This window comes from Pelophylax lessonae (assembly GCF_965119305.1).
Source record: "Pelophylax lessonae genome assembly, chromosome: 10".
In the NCBI taxonomy this organism is placed as follows: Eukaryota; Metazoa; Chordata; class Amphibia; order Anura; family Ranidae; genus Pelophylax; species Pelophylax lessonae.
Genome location: NC_138777.1, coordinates 79,226,684 through 79,248,356, shown reverse-complemented (window position 1 = coordinate 79,248,356; position 21,673 = coordinate 79,226,684). Strand labels below are relative to the sequence as shown.

The 21,673-nt window shown below is 44.3% G+C and overlaps 1 protein-coding gene across 3 annotated transcripts in view; it reads right to left on the bottom strand.

Moving 5' to 3' along the window:
• MOB2 (MOB kinase activator 2) overlaps window positions 1–21,673 on the bottom strand; it is a 121,097-nt gene that overhangs the window by 60,550 nt on the left and 38,874 nt on the right. Inside the window, exon 1 of one of the 3 annotated variants that reach the window (XM_082270249.1) lies at window positions 3,005–3,149. The exons of 1 other annotated variant lie outside the window; for it this stretch is intronic. In XM_082270249.1, coding sequence (XP_082126375.1) covers window positions 3,005–3,114 — 110 coding nt within the window. In that variant the 5' untranslated portion in view covers window positions 3,115–3,149. Of the gene's footprint in view, window positions 1–2,593; window positions 2,658–3,004; window positions 3,150–21,673 lie in introns of those variants that run through there. One more of the 3 variants, XM_082270250.1, reaches the window with a different exon arrangement.

Below are 21,673 nucleotides of genomic sequence, written 5' to 3'. Positions count from 1 at the left end.
AAACAAACAAAAAGACCGATTCCTCCATCCACCCTGCAGCTACTGTGCAATGACAGCCGGCCCGGACAGCTGTAAAAAAACGCAACAGTGCCTACATCTGATTGGATGCTGTTTGATTGACAATCTTCTAACTGGCTCCTTCCATTTTTCAATCAATATCTGGCAGGAGGGTACAGACAGGGCCACCTATGGACCAAACTTTGGCTAGTTTATTACAAAACTGGTCAAAATCAGCTCCATGCTTGGTCAGCTTCAAACATTTAGAGCCCATTCACACTGCCGCGACTTGTCAGGCGACTTGTCGGTCGCGGTCCATTGAGTAGTACAGGAGCCGTTCTAATAGGAGCGACACAAGTCGCTCCGACTTAGAAAAAGGGTCCTGTACTACTTCGGAGCGACCTCGGAGCGACTTGCATAGACTTCCAATATGTGAAGTCCCTGCAAGTTGCACCGAAGTCGCGGTGCACGCGACTTTACAGGTCGCCCCCCGAAGTCGTGTCGCCTCAGTGTGAACCGGCTCTTAGAAGCTAGTATAAGAATAAAAAAGCACACAACAAACAGTACAAACGAAGTTCTTGCAAATATCACAGCTACATTTTGAAGCAAAGCACCAGGAGATCTGATCAATTTATTTGTCCTTTTGTACCTGCGCAGGTAATATTATTATAATTCTTATTATTGGTATTTATATAGCGTCATCACTTTACGCAGTGCTTTACATATACATTTTATATAGCGCCATCAAATTTACGCAGCGCTTTACATATACATTTTATATAGCGCCATCAAATTTACGCAGCGCTTTACATATACATTTTATATAGCGCCATCAAATTTACATATACATTTTATATAGCGCCATCAAATTTACATATACATTTTATATAGCGCCATCAAATTTACATATACATTTTATATAGCGCCATCAAATTTACGCAGCACTTTACATATACATTTTATATAGTGCCATCAATTTACGCAGCGCTTTACATATACATTTTATATAGCGCCATCAAATTTACGCAGCACTTTACATATACATTTTATATAGCGCCATCAATTTACGCAGCGCTTTACATATACATTTTATATAGCGCCATCAATTTACGCAGCGCTTTACATATACATTTTATATAGTGCCATCAATTTACGCAGCGCTTTACATATACATTTTATATAGCGCCATCAATTTACATATACATTTTATATAGCGCCATAAAATTTACGCAGCACTTTACATATACATTTTATATAGCGCCATCAAATTTACGCAGCACTTTACATATACATTTTATATAGCGCCATCAATTTACATATACATTTTATATAGCGCCATCAATTTACGCAGCGCTTTACATATACATTTTATATAGCGCCATCAATTTACATATACATTTTATATAGCGCCATCAATTTACGCAGCGCTTTACATATACATCTTATATAGCGCCATCAATTTACGCAGCGCTTTACATATACATTTTATATAGTGCCATTAATTTACGCAGCGCTTTACATATACATTTTATATAGCGCCATCAAATTTACGCAGCACTTTACATATACATTTTATATAGCGCCATCAATTTACATATACATTTTATATAGCGCCATCAATTTACGCAGCGCTTTACATATACATTTTATATAGCGCCATCAATTTACATATACATTTTATATAGCGCCATCAATTTACGCAGCGCTTTACATATACATCTTATATAGCGCCATAAATTTACGCAGCGCTTTACATATACATTTTATATAGTGCCATTAATTTACGCAGCGCTTTACATATACATTTTATATAGCGCCATCAAATTTACGCAGCGCTTTACATATACATTTTATATAGTGCCATCAATTTACGCAGCGCTTTACATATACATTTTATATAGCGCCATTAATTTACGCAGCGCTTTACATATACATTTTATATAGCGCCATCAAATTTACGCAGCACTTTACATATACATTTTATATAGTGCCATCAATTTATGCAGCGCTTTACATATACATTTTATATAGTGCCATCAATTTACGCAGCGCTTTACATATACATTTTATATAGTGCCATCAATTTACGCAGCGCTTTACATATACATTTTATATAGCGCCATCAAATTTACGCAGCACTTTACATATACATTTTATATAGTGCCATCAAATTTACGCAGCGCTTTACATATACATTTTATATAGCGCCATCAAATTTACGCAGCACTTTACATATACATTATACATTCACATCAGTTAGGACTCCCTATGTGGATGAGCTCAGGCTACTGACAGCAGTTTCATGAGCTTTCATTACTATGGAATGGCCTAAAGCTGGATACACACTATACAACTTTTGTTGTTAGATTTCCTTTAGATTTACCTTCAACTATGTAGTGCAAGGGCCTGCCTGATTGCATACAAATTTAAAGTGTTTAGGTCTGACCTCCATATTATATAGGTTTTGGTAAACCTAAAGGAAAAAAATCTAAAGAAAATTGTATAGTGTGTTGCCAGCTTAACCCAGATGTTCCCGTATTCCCTGGACTGGAAGATGCCAATCAGCATCTAGCAGGAGAGCAGAGAAGCAATCAACAACCAAGCTCTTGTCCAACTCATGGAAAGTTGTCTCTGCTGCCGATTGCCAGTCAGCCTCTAATGCAGGTCAGAACTCAAAATTCTGACTGACTCCTTTTCCAAAATATTCAAGCCTCTGTTTTCCACTTCATGGTAGTAAAAGTTGAGCCGGAAATGCAATGCCATCACAGTGCGATGATCCAGCATGCACATTGCATAACACGTATGTGCTACAAGCCCCAACCTGCGAGCTGCTATTGCAGATGTTCCTACTCCACTTACAAAGGTATGGCAGAGCCCGACGTTAACTGGTTAACCATCAGCAAAGAATTTCTTCACAGGACTATGAAAAAGGAGAGATCAGCCAGCTGCAGCTAACATACCATAGCTTAAAAAAGAAAAAAACTGAACAAAATCCAAAAACTCGTACCTTAACACTCTGCCCACTGCCTGCAGGACCATCTTGCAACTAAATCCAGATTTTGGGCTGCCCGAGAGCAGGGTCCTGTCTGGAGAGAGTGGAGTGGGATCTCCCAGCATTCTCACATAATAGACAAGACAGCACAGTGACAGGACCTGCTCCAAAACTTCCCAGCACATACAGTAAAGGGGGGGGGGGACCAAGCCCTCCCAGGCCCTCCTCCAATGGTGGAGCGAGGAGGGAAAAGGGAGGGAGGCAAGGAGGAAAACAAACAGTCTGAAAGGTCTTATTCATAGAGAGGAGGAGAGCAGTCACATCCAAGATCCCCCCCTTCTCCCAAATACCAGCGCTAAAAGATAGCAGACAAGTTCTTCATCCATCCCCAGATGACATGTCTACTGTAGATCTACCTTTATCCCAACCTGCAGACACGTTATTCATCCATCCCCGATGACATGTCTGCTGTAGATCTACCTTTATCCCAACCTGCAGACAAGTTCTTCATCCATCCCCGATGACATGTCTACTGTAGATCTACCTTTACCAACCTGCAGACACGTTCTTCATCCATCCCCAGATGACATGTCTGCAGTAGATCTACCTTTACCAACCTGCAGACACGTTCTTCATCCATCCCTGATGACATGTCTACAGTAGATCTACCTTTATCCCAACCTGCAGACACGTTCTTCATCCATCCCCGATGACATGTCTACTGTAGATCTACCTTTATCCCAACCTGCAGACACATTCTTCATCCATCCCCAGATGACATGTCTACTGAAGATCTACCTTTATCCCAACCTGCAGACAAGTTCTTCATCCATCCCCAGATGACATGTCTACTGTAGATCTACCTTTATCCCAACCTGCAGCAGAAAAAACAAACATTTCTAGTACTTCTCCACCTCGGTCACTTTTCCCGTATCTGCCAAAATCAAAAGATCTTCAACTAGTCTGGCTAAATGCGAAATCAAGTTCTTCTTAGGGTCCTTTCACATGGGTCCGTCCTGCTCAGTAGGGGATCAATCCGCCGATCCCCGCTGAGCAGGCGGATGACAGCTTCGTCTCCGCTCTGTGTGCGGAGATGGAGCTGTTTGATCCCCGCTGTCCGCTGCGGTGCGACTTCCATTCAAATCAATAGGCTCCCATAGGGAACCATTGATTTTGAATGGAAGAAAAAAAACTTTTAACGTGGCTGAACGTACATTCATCAAGTTTGGCCGCGTTTCTGCGTTTGAAACACCGGGAAACACACGTTCGAACGCAAATAATTGCGTTCCAAAAAACGTCCCTGAACTCAACTGCCTGTAAATGACTGTAAACGACCCTGTGTACATGGACAGATAAGATAAAATGTAGATGGGTTCAGGGGCTTCTGAAAAAAAATGCCCAACTGCTTCTAAACAGCCATTTCCAGCGTCCCGTGTACATGGAGCCTAACTAAAAGCACCAAATTTCTAAGAACAAAACACTGGACAATTCTACTGGGCCTTCCATGAGCCCTAAACTGAATCCCATTGAACATCTATGGAAAGAGATGTCTGGAGAAAGCATCCTTCAAAACGTAAGACAGCTTGAGCAGTTTCCTCAAGAAGAGTTGGCCAAACTACCTGTTGGCAGGTGTAGAAGTCTCATTGTGAGCTACAGAAATTGCTGGTTTGCTGTGATATTCTGAAAAAGGTTCAGCACAAATATTCGATAAAAGATCCCATCATTTTTGTCCATGCCATTATCATTTGTTGTTTTTTTTATCATTCTGTTGAACCAAATATCGAAAGCAATTTCTGATATTTATTAACCGGTTGCCGACTGCGCACAGTATATTTACTGCGGCAGTCAGCCCCGGCCAGGCAGAGTGACATAGATCTACGTCGCTCGCCTGTCACTGGGATTTGAGCCAATACCGGGCGAGCGCGCGCCCGCTGAGGCGCGCGCCCGCCTCGGCTCGTTCAGGGAGAAGTGCGGGCGTGTGACCGGCGGACCCGATGTCTGCTGGTCACACTACGATCGTCGGTACAGCGGGAGAAAGGCAGAGCGGCTTATGTAAACAAGCCGCCTGTCATTGTCCCGTGTAAAAATGGAGATCAGACGGTTCTCCTATGTAGAACCGTTGATCTTTGTTTTTACACTAGGAGACATGTCCCACTACAGTTAGAATCACGCCCCTAGGACACACTTAACCCCTCCCTGTCCAATACAGTTAACCCCTTCCCTGCCAGTGTCATTTTTACAGTAACAGTGCATATGTATAGCACTGATTACTGTAGTAATGTCACTGGTACCCCCAAAAGTGTCAAAAATGTCAAGGGTCCGATCTGTCCGCCGCAATGTCGCAGTCCCGCAAAAAAAAAAAAAAAAAAAAAAAAAATCGCAGATCGCCGCTATTACTCGTAAAGAAAAAAAAAACACACCAAAAATGACAAAAATCTTTCCCTTTGTTAGTAAACGCGATAACTTTTGCGCAAACCAATCAAAATACGCTTTTTGCGATTTTTTTTTTACCAAACATATGTAGCATAAAACAATTTGGCCGAAAATGTTAAAAATTTTTGATTTTTACATTTTTTTGGGTGAATTTCATATAAAAAAAAAGTCAAAAATATTGTTATTTTTGCAAAAATTACGCTCTTTTTTTGTTTATAGCGCATGATCAAAAAATCGCACAGGTGATCAAATACCACCAAAAGAAAGCTCTGTTTGTGGGAAAAAAAGGACGTCAAATTTGTTTAGGTACAGCGTCGCACGACCACGCAATTGTCTGTTAACCACTTAAGCCCCGGAGGATTTTCCTGCTAAACGACCAGGGGGTATTTTGCGATTCGGCACTGCGTGACTTTAACAGACAATTGCGCGGTCGTGCGACGCTGTATCTAAACTAATTTGGCGTCCTTTTTTTCCCACAAACAGAGCTTTCTTTTGGTGGTATTTGATCACCCGTGCGATTTTTACTTTTTGCGCTATAAACAAAAAAAAGAGCGTACATTTTGCAAAAATAACAATATTTTTCACATTTTTTTATATGAAATTCCCCAAAAAAAAAAATGTAAAAATCAAAATTTTTTTAAATTTTCGGCCAATTTGTTTTATGCTACCTATGTTTGGTAAAAAAAAAAAAAAAATCGCAAAAAGCGTATTTTGATTGGTTTGCGCAAAAGTTATCGCGTTTACTAACAAAGGGACAGATTGGACCCTTGACTGACATTTTTGACACTTTTGGGGTTACCAGTGACATTTCTACAGTAATCAGTGCTATATATATGCGTACTGTAAAAATACACTGGTAGTGAAGGGGTTAACTTTATTTGGGAGGGAGGGGCTGTGTGTGTCCCTAGGGGCGTGCTTTCTACTGTGATTGGCTGTGGCTTGAGCTGTAAGGACACTGATCAACGGATCTACATAGTAGATCCATGTGATCAGTGTTTTTACAGCGAGGAGAATGACAGGTGGCTTGTTTACACAAGCTGCCCGACATTCTCCCTCTCCCCCGCCGATCGCCGAGTGACCGGCGGACATCGGGTCCGCTGGTCACACGCGCGGGGGGGGGGGGTCCGTGACCGCGCGGGCACGCGCTCGCTCCCCAGAGCCTCACAGGTGAGCGACGTAGACCTACGTCACTCTGCCTGTGAGGGGCTGACTGCCGCAGTAAATATACTGTGAGCAGTCGGCAAGCGGTTAAAGTCACACAGTAAAAAAAAAAAAAAAAAAAAAAAAAAAAAAAAAAATCGCAAAAAACCCCCTGGTCAGGAAGGGGGTAAAATCTTCCGGGGCTTAAGTGGTTAAATATAAATAATGGATGGCAGTTACTTTGGTCAGTTTCAAGTAATTTCACAGAAATAGTTCTTTTTTTTTCCATGGAATGATACTTACAAATTTGTTTGTTTAATAAAGCCCAAACCAGTCCATTGCTATTCCTCCACCTGTCTTTCCTTCAGGTTCTTCTTTGGAATGTACGGTATTATTTAAACATACAAAGACAGGATGCCCGCAGACTCTCACTAGCATGATGGTATTCAAAGCATTTACAAAGACAAAGCAAACAGTCATACTAGTTCCTCTCCAACTGCAAACTGAAAGTATACATACACATATATATATATATATATATATATATATATAGATAGATAGATATAGAAGAAAACACATAGTGAACATATAAGCACAATCTAGCAGAACCAGATGTCAGTCCATCAAACAGCATGATGGACCTCAGGTAGAAAGTACTGAAAGAGCTTACATCTCCTAGAACTAGGAGGATACAGAAGTCACTGGTTTCAATTAAAGTGATACTAAACACTTAATTGACATTGTCCCTTCATTTCTGTATATGGATAATGGCACTGTAACTATTTTAACCACTTAGACTCCATTCACACCTGAGCGTATCGTCTTCAGGCGTTTTTTTGGGGGTTTTTTGCAGGTGTTTGGAGGCAGGCATTGACATCTAACAAAAACGCCTGTAATCTGCCAAAAAAAGAAGCTCATCTACTTTTTTGAGCTTCAGGAATTTTGCTTCAGGCGACAAAATGCTCAGATGTGAACAGGGGCCATTGAAATGAATGGGATTTTGAGCTGTCAGATACCCGCTCTCCTCTATGGGAGATCAAATGAAAGCGGACCGCCTGTCCGTTTTCATCTGATCTTATCCGATCCTGCAGACGGATGGAAAATAGGGCTTCCATCCATCCGGATTTCACAGACAGGATCGGATCAGATAGCAGCGGGTGTCAGAGGAGAGGTCTCAGTTGACATCCGCTGCTCCATAGGGCTTGCATGGAGCATCCAATCAGATCCGCCTGAAAAACTGACAGTCGGATCGGAAAGCCCGTGTGAAAGGGGCCTAACCCTTACTCACTGCCAGAAATGCTAGGGGGTTGGTTTTCAAAGTGATTTCCCAACAAAATAAAACATGGAGACCTAAATGGATGTGGGGGGGGGGGGGGTTGCTTTGAATACTAAAAATTAATACAATGGTATTTTTGGTTTGTGGTGCTCTGATACCGTGAAGATCCACTTTAAATAGGCAGATAAAAGGCCCAGTGATACAATGACCCCAGACATGTGTGCGCCATAACAAAGTTTTAGTGAAAGGTTTATGTGAACGATATCTAAATGTCGTCCAAATATAGACTCCTGAAGTCTGCACCTGTTTTAGGTAACACAGAAGCCCTTTTGTTCTAAATGGCAGCAAAAGACAACTGATTGGATGTCCAGTTATCACTTCATACTAGAAAGGAAATAATACAGGGCTCTAGATATCACACAGAAAACATACAGAGAATAGGGCCACAGCCAAGAATCTCTTCAGCTACCTATTATCTATATGGCCATTGAAGTATCCACCATCTGACCACTGGATGATATTACAGTTGAAAGATTGTGGTGCAAAAAAGGCTAAGGCCCCATTCACACGGGCTTTCCGATCTGATTCGCCTGTCAGTATTCAGGCGGATCTGATCAGATGCTCCATGCACCTCTATGGAGCAGCGGATGTCAGTGGTGACATGTCCACTGACACTGGCTGCTATCCGAGCCGATCCTGTCAGTGAAATTCAGACGGATGGAAACCCTATTTTCTATCCATCTGGAGGATCGGATCAGATGAAAACAGACAGGCGGTCCATTTTCATCCGATCTCCCTTAGAGGAGAGCGGGGATCTAACAGCTCTGTCTTAGTGAGTGGAGACGGACCTGTCATCCGCCTGCTCAGCGGGGATCGGCGGATGGAAACCCTATTTTTCCATCCGTTCAGTAATCGGAGCGGAGCGGATCTGATGAGAGCGGACAAGCGGTCCGCTCTCATCCGATCCCCCATAGAGGGCAGCGGGTGCTGAGACACCTCCCTCTCCGCTCTGCAAGCGGAGACGGAGCTGTCATCCGCCGGCTCAGCGGGGATCGCGGATCGATCCCCGCTGAGCAACACGGATCCGCCTACGGAGGCGGACCGTGTGAAAGAAGCCTATCTCACCAAAAATAACATTTTGCAGGGGATGCGAAAAATCTTGCTTGTTTTTTAGTGCAGACTTCTGGGAAAAATCAGTAATCCAATCACGTGAAATGGAAAATGACATATCTGGGGGTAGTTCTGCACACAATCTGTGTACAGAGTGTATCCAGGTAGCCATATTGCATAGCATTTTACAGAAAATACAGCGGCTGCAGATGGAAAAAGAAAAGTAATTTTTAATACCATTCATTTACAATATGACTTGAGTCACAATTGTATACACTATATATTTATTTTACCATGAAACTGGAGTTACCCTTTAAGATTGCCCCAATACAAGCCATTCCAATGGGATTGCCAGGAAAGAAAATCAACCCGATAACCTGGCAAGTAAGGTAGGTCATACCAACATATGAATATTCCCCCAAGCAGTGTCTTCTCCTTCTGTCCTTCAGTTCCTGCACAGAATGGAGCGGACATACGAACATGCACTATTCTGTGCACCAGTACTGTGAACCCACGGGTGGAACAAGAACGCATGTCTATAGTTGGTCTCGATTTACCTACAGTTCATTTTTATATCTACGAACTGGAGGCCATTCTTTTTTTAAATTTGGCGCAATCATAATGCCACATTGCAAAAGTGACGCCATTAGGCCCCATTCACCCCATGGGGTGGTTTGCAATTAGATGCAGGAGATCCAGCGGAGGTTCCATGTATTTAGGTTCAGACATGAAGCCCCAATAAAAACAATGGCTGCTTCAGAAATTACATAGGAGAGTAGGGCTGAGCGATATGGCTGAAAACTGTATCACGATATCAGTGTTTCATATCGGTCGATATCGATAATTATTGATATTTTTTATTACCCATTTAAAATAAGGACCCTAGGGTGAGAATGCAGGGCGGCGGGCATGGTGCAGGAGAATGCAGGGCACTGGCATGGTGCAGGAGAATGCAGGGCACTGGCATGGTGCAGGAGAATGCAGGGCACTGGCATGGTGCAGGAGAATGCAGGGTACTGGCATGGTGCAGGAGAATGCAGGGTACTGGCATGGTACAGGAGAATGCAGGATACTGGCATGGTACAGGAGAATGCAGGGTACTGGCATGGATGGTACAAGAGGATCCGGGGTTGTGGACATACTACAGGAGATGCAGTGCTGTGGGCATGGTACAGGTAGACCATGCCCGCAGCACTGCATCCCTTGTAGTGTGCCCGCAGCCCTGCATAATGGCAGGTAGTGAAGCTGTTTCACTTACCTGTTCCAGAGGCGCCTTCATTTTAAAAATGGCGCCGCCCGGCGCCGACACGTCATTGCGCACGCGCCGCCACCGCTCGTATAATTTCGGCTATTCCCGGCCTCTCCCGAGCGGCGGCGGCGCGTGCGCGGTGACATGTATGCGACGGGCGGCGCCATTTTTAAAGCTTAAACCCGTCGGAGCAGACTTTTTTTTCCTTGACTCGAGTATAAGCCGAGGGGTACGTTTTCAGCACAAAAAAATGTGCTGAAAAACTCGGCTTATACTCGAGTATATACGGTACTTTCAAGTTCTAATATCGAACGGTTTTATCGTTCAATTTTTTTTTGCTATCGATCACGTGACTATCGAGATACATATCGGTATCGTTTTATCGCCCAGCCCTATAGGAGAGGCTGCGAATTGCTGCTGAAACTGTCAGCCTCCCATTGCTTTCAATTGGGCTTCCTGATCGCAGCTTAATGCAAGGAACCCCCACAAGGTCTCCTGCATCTAATCGCACATGGCTCCATTCACAGGTGTGACTGGGGCCCTAAGCCCTGTACAAACGGGCTGAAAGCTGGCTGACATTGGCCGGATCAATAAAAACCGGCCGACATTCAGCACATGTGTAAGGCACACCGTTTGGCTGGCTTCTGTCGGACGAGCATGCTGGAATCCAGTAGCCGACTGGCTCCCAATCAGCGCTCTCAGCCAATAGCTGAGAGGCGGAGAGCACTGATTGGATTGTTCTGGTGGGGGTGGCCTTGAACTACATAGTTAAAGGTAAGGCCCCTTTCACACAGGCGGACCGTTCAGATCCGCCTGTCCATTTTTTTGGCGGATCTGAATGGTGCCCCCATACATCCCTATGGGGCATCGGATGTCAGTGGAGACATGTCCGCCGACATCCGATCTGTCAAATCTGGACGCATGAAAACCCTATTTTCCATCCGTCCAGCGGATCGGATGAGAACGGACCAACGATCCGTTGCCATCCGATTCCCCCATAGAGATGTATGGGGAACTGACAGCTGTGTCTCCACACACAGCACGGAGAACAGCTGCCATTCTCCTGCTCAGCGGTGGATCGGCGGATCGATCCCCGCTGAGATAAACGGAGTCCGTCCGCCGGACACACAGTGTGAAAAGGGCCTAAATCTAAAGAAAATTGAATAAGAAAATTGTATAGTGTATGGCCAGCCTAATGCCTCATACACACGATCAGATAATCGGATGACTTATCGTTCCCATTTTGTTGCATGATACTAATATCTAATTCAACAATGTGTATTAAAACGTAGGATTTTTTTCGTACGATTCTGGAAAAGCTTTCTGGTTGTGTAGCTACGTATCGAATATTGCAAACCAAAAACAATGGCAGCCAGGCTTTTTCCGGGTTATTTCCGTGTTTCTGATCATGCGTGGTCTTTGTCTTTCAATTTTTAGCGAACGCATACTGTACTGATTAAATGATTGTCGTTCGTTAGGCTATCGTATGACAAAAGTTTTTGTGCTTTTCCCTTCGGATTTTGTTGGACGAAATGTCGTGATTGGCTGTCGAAAGCTGTGTACTAACGATCAATTCTGAAGCGATTTTTTTCGTACGATTATCTGATTGTGTGTACGAGGCATAAGAGTGTAAAAGCTAACAAATGTAGATGGAAGGAAGTGTTCTACATGCTGGAAGAAGTGCTAAGCACACATTAAACACTGTGGACACGGGATGTGGTCACCGCTTATCGCACATCTTGTAGTGCCTTCTCTAATTAGGACTAAGCTGAAGACACCTGCTAGAAGATAAAGCAAATACCAGCAGGCACTTAGGAATTACCTCCGGAAACCTGACACTTGCAACACATCATAGATGGAAAATACCTAGGTTGGGGTAGCACAGGGCAGGATGCAGGTGCAACAATTACAATGGGCAATGCCTTAATAATGAATCACTTGTTCATTAGGCCTCATGCACACTGCACGTTATCAAACCACCAGTAAAAAGGTGAAGAAGTTTTTCAGCTGAAGCGTTTTTTAGCAAAACTATTTTCCCACAAAAGCTTATGGCTCAAAAACGCTGATAAACACAGAATAGCCAAGTTTTTCAGCGTTTTTAAGCTCTTTTTCAGCTTTTATTAGAGTAAGGCCCCTTTCACAGGGGCGATCCGATCCGCCTGTCAGTTTTTCAGGCGGACCTGATCAGATGCTCCATGCAGCCCTATGGGGCAGCGGGTGTCAGTGGAGACATCTCCGCTGACACCCGCTGCTATCCGATCCGTGAAATCTGGACACATGGAAACCCTATTTTCCATCTGTATGGAGGATCGGATCGGATAAGAATGGACAGGCAGTCCGTTCTAAACTGATATCCCCATAGAGGACAGCGGGGATTTGACAGCTCCGTCTCTGCAAACAGAGTGGAGACAGAGTTGTCATCCTCCTGCCCGTACGACATTTTTAACGGAAAAAAACGGAGGTTGTATCATCCGTCCCCAGGCGACCAATTTTCGTTTAATGTGTATGCAGTACGTCTGCGAAAAATCGGATACGAAAGACCGCGCATGATCTGAAGTTGCTGACGACCCGGAAGTCTGGGAATAAATGTCCCAAAAAAAAAAAAAAATCGGACGAGAAATTTTGTGAACATTATGCTCTGTCAACTAAAAATGGTTATGACCGCTGAGCATGAGAGAGAAAAATCGGAGGATATAATCTGATTTTCGTCAAGTGTGTACGGGCCTTTAGGCTCGGTTCAAATTATTGCAGGAACAATTGTAATCACACACCTTCCCACAACCACAGAAAAAAAAAAAAACGTGACGTAGTTTAGGAGATGCGTGGAGGTATCATTAATCCTAATGGCACGCCTACTCCTGGAAACTGTAGTGTGGTTTCCCGCACTGGGTACTGCACTATGCGGTTTCCCTGCGGCTGCGTTTTCTGAAAACTGCAGGGACACTTTCCCTGCATTTTCAGCGGGTACAGCAGTCCATTCAAATGATTAACTGCAGCCTACTGATCGAAAAAAAAACATTCCCAATGGACTTCTGTCCTGGCCAAAGAAGGATCTAAATTCGGCCAATCCCTGATGAACCGGCTGCATTTAGATCCATCTATGGCCAGCTTAACCACTTTACCGCTAAGTACTTGAATAGTACTGCGGCAAAGTGGCTCTTGTAGGTCTGACGACGTAGACCTACGTCGCCAGACTCCTCCCCTGTAGGCAGCGCTCGCGCGCCGCCGGAGGCGCGCTCCCGCTGTTTTCATTCACAGCGGGAGTCAGGCCAGGGGAGGAGCAGCGGCGATCGCCGCTGCTCTGCCCCGATCGTCGGGGATCTAGTGTGGAGATCCGCCCGCCTGTGTAAACACAAGCGGGCGGATCTCCTCAGTGACAGGGAGTGACAGATCGGACTGTTCAGCATAGCTGGACATCCGATCTGTCCCTGTCTCACACAGACACCTCCCCCCCCCACACGTCAGTAAGCACCAGGCATACATTAACCCCTCCCTCTCCAATAAAATTAACCCCTTCACTGCCAGTGTCATTTTTACAGTAACAGTGCATATGTATAGCACTGATTACTGTAGTAATGTCACTGGTACCCCCAAAAGTGTCAAAAATGTCAGTCAAGGGTCCGATCTGTCCGCCGCAATGTCGCAGTCCCGCAAAAAAAAAAAAAAAAAAAATCGCAGATCGCCGCCATTACTGGTTAAAAAAAAAAACACCAAAAATGACATAAATCTTTCCCTTTGTTAGTAAACGCAATAACTTTTGCGCAAACCAATCAAAATACGCTTATTGTGATTTTTTTTACCAAACATGGGTAGCAGAAAACAAATTGGCCAAAAATTAAAAAAAAAATTGGTTTTTACATCTTTTTTGGGGGGAATTTCATATAAAAAAATGTTAAAAATATTGTTATTTTTTCAAAATAAACGCTCTTTTTTTGTTTATAGCGCAAAAAGTAAAAATCGCACAGGTGATCAAATACCACCAAAAGAAAGCTCTGTTTGTGGGAAAAAAAGGACGTCAATTTCGTTTGGGTACGGCGTCGCACGACCGCGCAATTGTCAGTTAAAGTCGCACAGTGCCGAATCGCAAAAAGTGGCCCAGACGTAAGACAGCAAAATGCTCTAGTGGTAAAGTGGTTAAGGGTGGCTCCACTCTGGATGGGGGAACAATGAAGACCCCTTTGAACAGCAGCATTGTCAAACTAGAGAGAGGGTAGATGCAGATTTAGATGGACATGACTAAGGCCGGCCATACACGGTTTGATCCTTGGTTGGGTACAGCAGGATCCGGCCAAGATTCAAACCATTAATTGACAAGCTGAATGTAATAGGTTGATCGATCGGTCAACTTGGGTACAACCAGCCTGCCAGATATTCTTGGGATTATCGCTAGCAGTTTCTATAGTCGCTAGCAATAATCACTGTCTTCTCCCAACACGGTCAGCTTCCCCTGTGCCAGGAGATGACAATTGCTGATTCCCCTGTCAGCGCAGTCCATGTTGATGGGGTAATTGTGCAAAAGAAATTTGCACCGTGTATGGCCGGCCTAAGGCCGAGATTCGCACCGTGTATGGGCAGGCTGAATGTACCAAGTTGATCGATCAACTTGGATACAACCAGCCTGTCAGATTTTACTTGCGATTATTGCTAGCAGCTGCCAGCAATAATCACTTTCTTCTCCCTGATGGGGCGGCTTCCCCCGGCCACCCCCTACCTGGGAGATGACAATGTTTTGGCAGGAGGGATTCCCCTGTTAGCACTGTCTGTGTTGATGGGGGAATCGTGCAGATTTCTTTCTTGCAACCAGGAAAGAAATTCGCACCATCTATGGCAGGGGTCTTCAAACGATGGCCCTCCAGGTGTTCAGGAACTACAATTCCCATCATGCCTAGTCATGTCTGTGAATGTCAGAGTTTTCCAATGCCTCATGGGATGTGTAGTTCCACAACAGCTGGAGGGCCGTAGTTTGAGGATCCCTGATCTATGGTCTGCCTCATCCTTTTTTTTTTTTACAGCAAAAGTTTTACAGAAATGAATAAAAGGCCACATATACGGTAGGTTTGCATTAGGTGTGTGCTTTTGCCAAGCCCAAAAATAAAAACCCTATTAAAAATCTTCTTCATATTTTTAAGGATACTTTAGATCAGGGGTGTCAAACTCGATTTCATTGTGGGCCGCACCCAGCATTAGGTTCCCCTCAAAGGGCCGATTATCTGTAGGATTAGATGTCTAGAGCATCCCATGCCCCCTTACATGAGATGTTAAGAGCCCCCCCACCATCATAAGTCAAGAGTCACCCACCCTTTCTTACAACACAATGCAACCCCTTACCTTGTGCTGCTGCCCCGATATAGATTCGGGCGGATCTGGGAAGAAGTGCAGGGTCTGGGGGAGAACCAGAGGAGGGCTGGAGTCAGCTTCCAGAGTTTGCTGAATGCTGAGACCAGGGGAGGCAAAGGCAAGGTGGTGTTGCGGCTGCACAGAGAGGTGCAAGGTCTTTAGGAGGAGTTCTGCCCTCCTCTCTGCTGCAGACTTTTGAGAAGAGGGGGGGTGGGCAAAGAAGAGTCTTTCTGCCACTGCACAGAGGAGTGCAAGATCTGGCAAAGGAGTTCTGTCCTCTTTGCTGCCGACTACAGAGAAAAGGTAGGGGCAGAGACCAGGGGGGTGCAGCAGCCGCAGGAGAGGTGCGAGGGCCACATGAAATGGCCTGGGGGGTGCATTCGGCCTACGGGCCTTGTGTTTGACACCTGTGCTTTAGATGAAAGCTACCTCTAACGATTGCCTCTCGGGCTCACTGACCATGCAAATTACTGTTCAATCGACTCAATAAAATGGAGAGCTTTGCACACATTGTTTCTTTCACATGTGGTCTGAGAATCATTTCCCGGCTGAGCTGGGGTGTCCCACCCTGTACTATTGCAGAGGGCCATTAAACATACCACCACTAGTAATGGCATGCTTCTGAAAACTAGGTTTACCTGAGATGCAACAACACACATGTATTGATCAGCAGTTTTACGTATATTACAATGCATTGTGTCAAAGCAGGCCTCTCAAATCAATGCTCAGAAATCACTCCTTTCTTTTTTACAGCACAATGCATTGTAACTCATTCACACCATCTGCATTGCACTGCATTGGTCTACATAAATCATACACAGGCTCTACACTAGAGACATAAAACGATGCTATGCTACATGTCCTACACACCACAACACTGCGGTGCGATGCATAAAACTTCAGCAGGTCTTCATTTTTACACAGCCCAAATCACCGCTCAGACTCGTGATTTTGTAACACTTAAACCATGTAATGCATTGTAAGAACACAAATCACACCACCCTTAGTGCCGGGTTCACATATATGCCATGTGACATCACATGTGATTCGCACCGCACTGCTGTGTAAATCACATGATGTCTGTGCGATGCAAATTCAGCCATACAGATTGCATGACTGAATGTGCATCGCATTCTGACCAAAGTCGCACAGGACCCTCTTTTTGGTCCGCACAAGAATCGGATCGCATGGATGTTCACACCTATGCAATCCGATTCCTGTCCGAACTGACAGTTCACACTGCGCTATGCAAACTAATCTGGGGGTGTTGTTAACTTTGTATTGACACCCCCAGCAGTTGGCATATGGCAGTGTGTACTGCCTTTGAGTCGGGTGCGATGCGGAAACTTGCAGTGGATTTGCAGGGTTCCCACATCGCACAAATGTGAACCGGCACTTAGGGCCCATTCACACTAGGAACTGTACATCTGTGCGCTTTTTTCTTGCACGTATGCATACATTTATTGTGTGTTTATATGTGTGTTTACATGCAGTTGATGCATGTTTTTCTATCTGCATTTGTCCTGTAAGGTCCTTGCCTTCTTTTTTTCCCTGGGCTTCTATGTACACTACAAAGCTTTGCAGTGAGTTTACATTTGTTTGTGGTGCTGAAAAATGCAGCATGCTCTTTTTTTTTTTTTACTGCAATAATGTGAACGATGCCCATAGGATTACCTTGATTTTGGAGTGTCTATGCAGTTGGAATGCATTCAATAATGCAACTAACTGCATCCCACTGCGTTAGATGTAAATGGGCCCTTACACAACAGACACCACCCTGCTGCATTTCAGCTTGCGGGCTGCAGTGAAAAAGCTCTAAATGTGGTTTCATTTTAACAATTGCTCTAAAACAAATATTAATGTAAAATACTCGTCGTACATTCAAAGTGATCAGAAATAAAGTAAATATCCAGATCACTAAGGCCTCATTTACACTGCTGTAAAAAAAATACATTCACAAGCATTTTGTTTTTTTATTATGCAGCTGAATTGTTTTTAAGTCCCGGTTCACACTTCTGCGATGCGGGAACGCTGCGAATATGCAGCGTGTTCCCGCATCGCATCCGCACCCCTGGCAGTTCACACTGCCATATGCGATACACAGGGGGTGTATATTAAAAGTTAACGACACCCCCAGTTAAGATCGCATATTGCAGTGCGATCTGCAAGTTCGCACAGAATCGGATCGCACTAGTGTGAACCACCATGCAATCCGATTCTGCTGTGGATAAAAAAAGGGTCATGTGCGTGTTTAGTGCGATTGCGGTGCAAATTCAGTCCTACAAACTGGCTGAAATTTGCACCGCACAGAGATCGCATGTAATTTAGGAGCAGTGCGCTCCGAATTACATGCGATCTCTGATCGCACTAATGTGAATCAGCACTAAAGGTAAGCTCTAACTAGCAGGGCCCTCCAATTCCTCCTGTATTGAATTGTAACTGTATTGTCTTCCCTCATATTGTAAAGTGCTGCGTAAACTGTTGGCGCTATATAAATCCTGTATAATAATAATAATCGAGACACAATGGTGCGTAAACATGAACTGCCTTTAGATCCGTAACACTAAAGCCCCGTACACACGTACCGATTGTCAGCCGTAAATATTCGGCCGACGACCGATCGGCCGATTGTAGGCTTGTTAGTATGATGCTTCCGACAGCCGACAGCGAATTTTCGGCCGAAGAGAATCTGTCGTGCAGGCATTAAAATTTTTGTTGGCCAACACCAGAACGGCCGATTGTTCGCCAGTCAGTACAGATTTCGGCCGACAGACAGCAGATTTGCAAGACTGGGCATGCTCAGAAAAGAAAAAAGACAAGGAAAGTTAACCATCACATGACATCACTTCTGCAGTCGGCTGTTGTTGGCCGACAAAATTTCGTGTGCAGTCTTTTGCAGTTTTCAACAGACACGCCAGCCCTGGACAAAAGACGGCCGATCGTTCGGCCGACGATCAGTACGTGTGTACGGGGCTTAAGGTTCAAACTTGTGCAATGCCGGAACCAGCCCGATACCAGTGCGGGTTCCTGCATTGCAGGCAGATCACATTGCCCTCTGCCAACCGCAGCAGGTGAAGAAGTTAATGACAGCCCAAAATCAGTTCGCAGATTGCAGTGCAAACTGTTAAATTGGACAAGAATCGGATTACATGCAATTCGATTCCAGTGCAGACCAAAAAAAGGATCCTGCACCATTTTGGTCAGAATGCGCTGCAAATTCAGCCATACAAACTGTATTCACATCGCACAGACATCGCATGTCATGTGCACAGCAATGCAGTGCAAAACCCATGCGATGAGTGTGAACGCAATAGTGTGAACCCAGCCTAAATCCAAAAATCTGTGTCTGAGGGCATACGTCCACACACATGCCAGATGCAGGTATTGGGGGGGAAAAGACGGTTTGACGCAAATATTTACTGATCATTACGCAGGAACGTTTGCGATAGAAAAGCTTTAGGCTGGCCATACATTATACTATCTTCTTGTACAATGTTCCTTCAGATTTACCAAAATCATAGACTGTGAGATCCAAACTAAACACTTTCAATTTGTATGCAATCAACCAGGCCCTTCCACTACATAGTTTAAGGTAAATCTAAGGAAAATTGCATAATGTATGGTCAGCTTTAGACTTCATGGTACATGTGATCATCTACATCCATCTCACACATGTATATCTTTATCCACCTGGAATTCCACATAAACCATAACCACATAAGCAGAGTGGAGAAAAAAAGCAGAGTTAAAAAAAAAAAAAAAGATTTTTTGATTTAAATCTGATTTTTTTGATTTTTATCAAAATGTATTTTAATAAAATGCTTTTGGAGTAAAAATCTAAAGATAGTTTTGTATTTAAGATACATTATTTAGTTTATTCAGCATGAAATGGAGCTTAGTATTGTAGCATGAGGCTGTATATTCTGCAATATATTACTCATTCTGAATCCAAGATCTGCAACTGCATTGATGAATTCACACCAACTACCAACAAGAATGAGTCCTTACATTTAAAGAGCAGCTGTCATTTCAGATCCATCATGGCAGCGCCTGATAGCGGGCATCCACTCACCTGCCGCCGCCGCATCCCCTCACCTTGTTGTGTCACTGCCGCATCACCAGCCATCCCATTAAAGTAAATAGGGCTGTCAGTAAGTCAACAGCGGCTCAGAGATGACAGTTGCCCTTTAAAAATTATGATTTGAATCGAGTGGTTTTAAATCAAGCTTTTTATTAGCGATTTAAATCAAATCCACCCTGCACATAAGGCATTTCAATGTCGCTGGATTGCGATTCTCACATGACTGACCAAGTCAAAGCACTTCTCACTGTCTCCACCACCCAGACCAATGTACACATCATTAGCTGTCATTTCCATGTAAAACAAATCTATGCTTCAATTTACTTGGGGCAACAAAGGACGCCATCTTACTTGTTGACTTTATAAGAGCCAGTGCGCCTGATGCTCATGCTAAATTTAAGCAGCTTCACAAACAGATCCAGATTGAAAGCGCTCTCTCTCTCTGCTCTCCAGGCACTGACAGATCTTCATTTCAGGGTCAATTATGCTTAATGACTTCACTTGATCCTGGGTGGGAGCATTGGGAGTTGGATCTGTTCTACTATACAGGGACTTGTGATGAAAGGTTAAAGCAGCTCATAGAGGCGTGTGAGCTGACAGCAGTGACAACAGAGCACAGTTGTGTGTTTAGAGGCACAGCATGGCACAGTGACGCACACACACTGGCAATCCATGGAGAGTGGCAGGTCGGTCAGGAGGGGGTTAATGTAGAGAAGCAGGAAGCGGGAGGGAGGGCGGGGAGGTAATGCCAGGCAGGGAGGGAGGGACACACCCCACCTGCTATAAATACTGAGCAGCAAAATATAGCCAGACACAGACCTGGAGGGATGGGAGAATAGCCGCTACTATTCAACACCTTCACTGCAGGGCTGAATCACTGCTCTCCCTGTTGTCAGCAGTCGTTTTCCATGAGATCAGCGAACGGCCTGACTTTATAAAGCTTTTCTCAGCTAAAAATAGCATTAGGTGGCTGCTGGAGTGACAAAGAGAGCTTTCTCTAGCTGCAGAGTATTCCTGCTATAGAACTTTACAATTCTGCAGGGTATTGCACCTTATGTAAAAGGCAAGCCTTGCCTGATTACAATGCAGATATATAGGAGGGTTCATCCTGGTACCTGTATACACAAATCAGTCTATCCCAGCACCACCTGCACTTCATTTACTGTGGGGTGAGTTCCATAACCTTCTCCCTGCTAAGTTGGGTTGGGGTAGGTATGGCTTCCATATCAAATCTACACTCACTGGCCACTTTATTAGGTACACCTGTTCAATTGCAGGATTTACAGAGAATGGTCCGAAACATATCCAAACTATAAAAATATCCAGAGAGCGGCGGTTGTGTGGACAAAAATGCCTCATAGGTCAGAAGAGAATGGGCAGACTGGTTCCATATGATTGAAGGGTAACAGTAAGGGCTCTTTCACACAGCCGTTCAGTTTTTTGGCTCCGCTCCGGTCCTTTTTTTTTCACGGAGCGGGTGACATTTGTGTCATCCCATCCGTTTGCGGATGATATACGAACATAATGCAAGTCTATGGGCATTGCAGATGTCAGCGGATGACACCGCTGACATCCGATTTTCCTTCCTTTCCGTTTTTTTAAACGGAGAAAAAATAGGGTTCTGTTCCGTTCCAAAAAATGGAACAGAACTGAAAGGAAGAAAATCGGATGTCATCCGCAATCCCATAGACATTCATTATGTCCGTAAATCACTCGCAAACGGATGGGGTGATTTACGGACATACGGAAGGTCCGTGTGAAAGAGCCCTTACTCAAATAACCACTCGTTACAAATACCAGCTCTGAACGCACAACAAATCGAACCTTGAGGCCTTGTTCACACCTGAGCGCTTTTCAGCTCTTAAAAACGCTCATCTCTGAAAATCCAAAAACGCCCAACAAGCAAAATCCCATTCATTTCAATGGCCACTGTTCACATCTGAGCGTTTTGTCCCCTGAAGCTAAACGTCTGAAGCTCAAAAAAGTACATTGAGCTTCTTTTTGGGCTGATTACAGGCGTTTTTGTTAGAGGTCAATACCTGCCTCCAAAAACGCCTG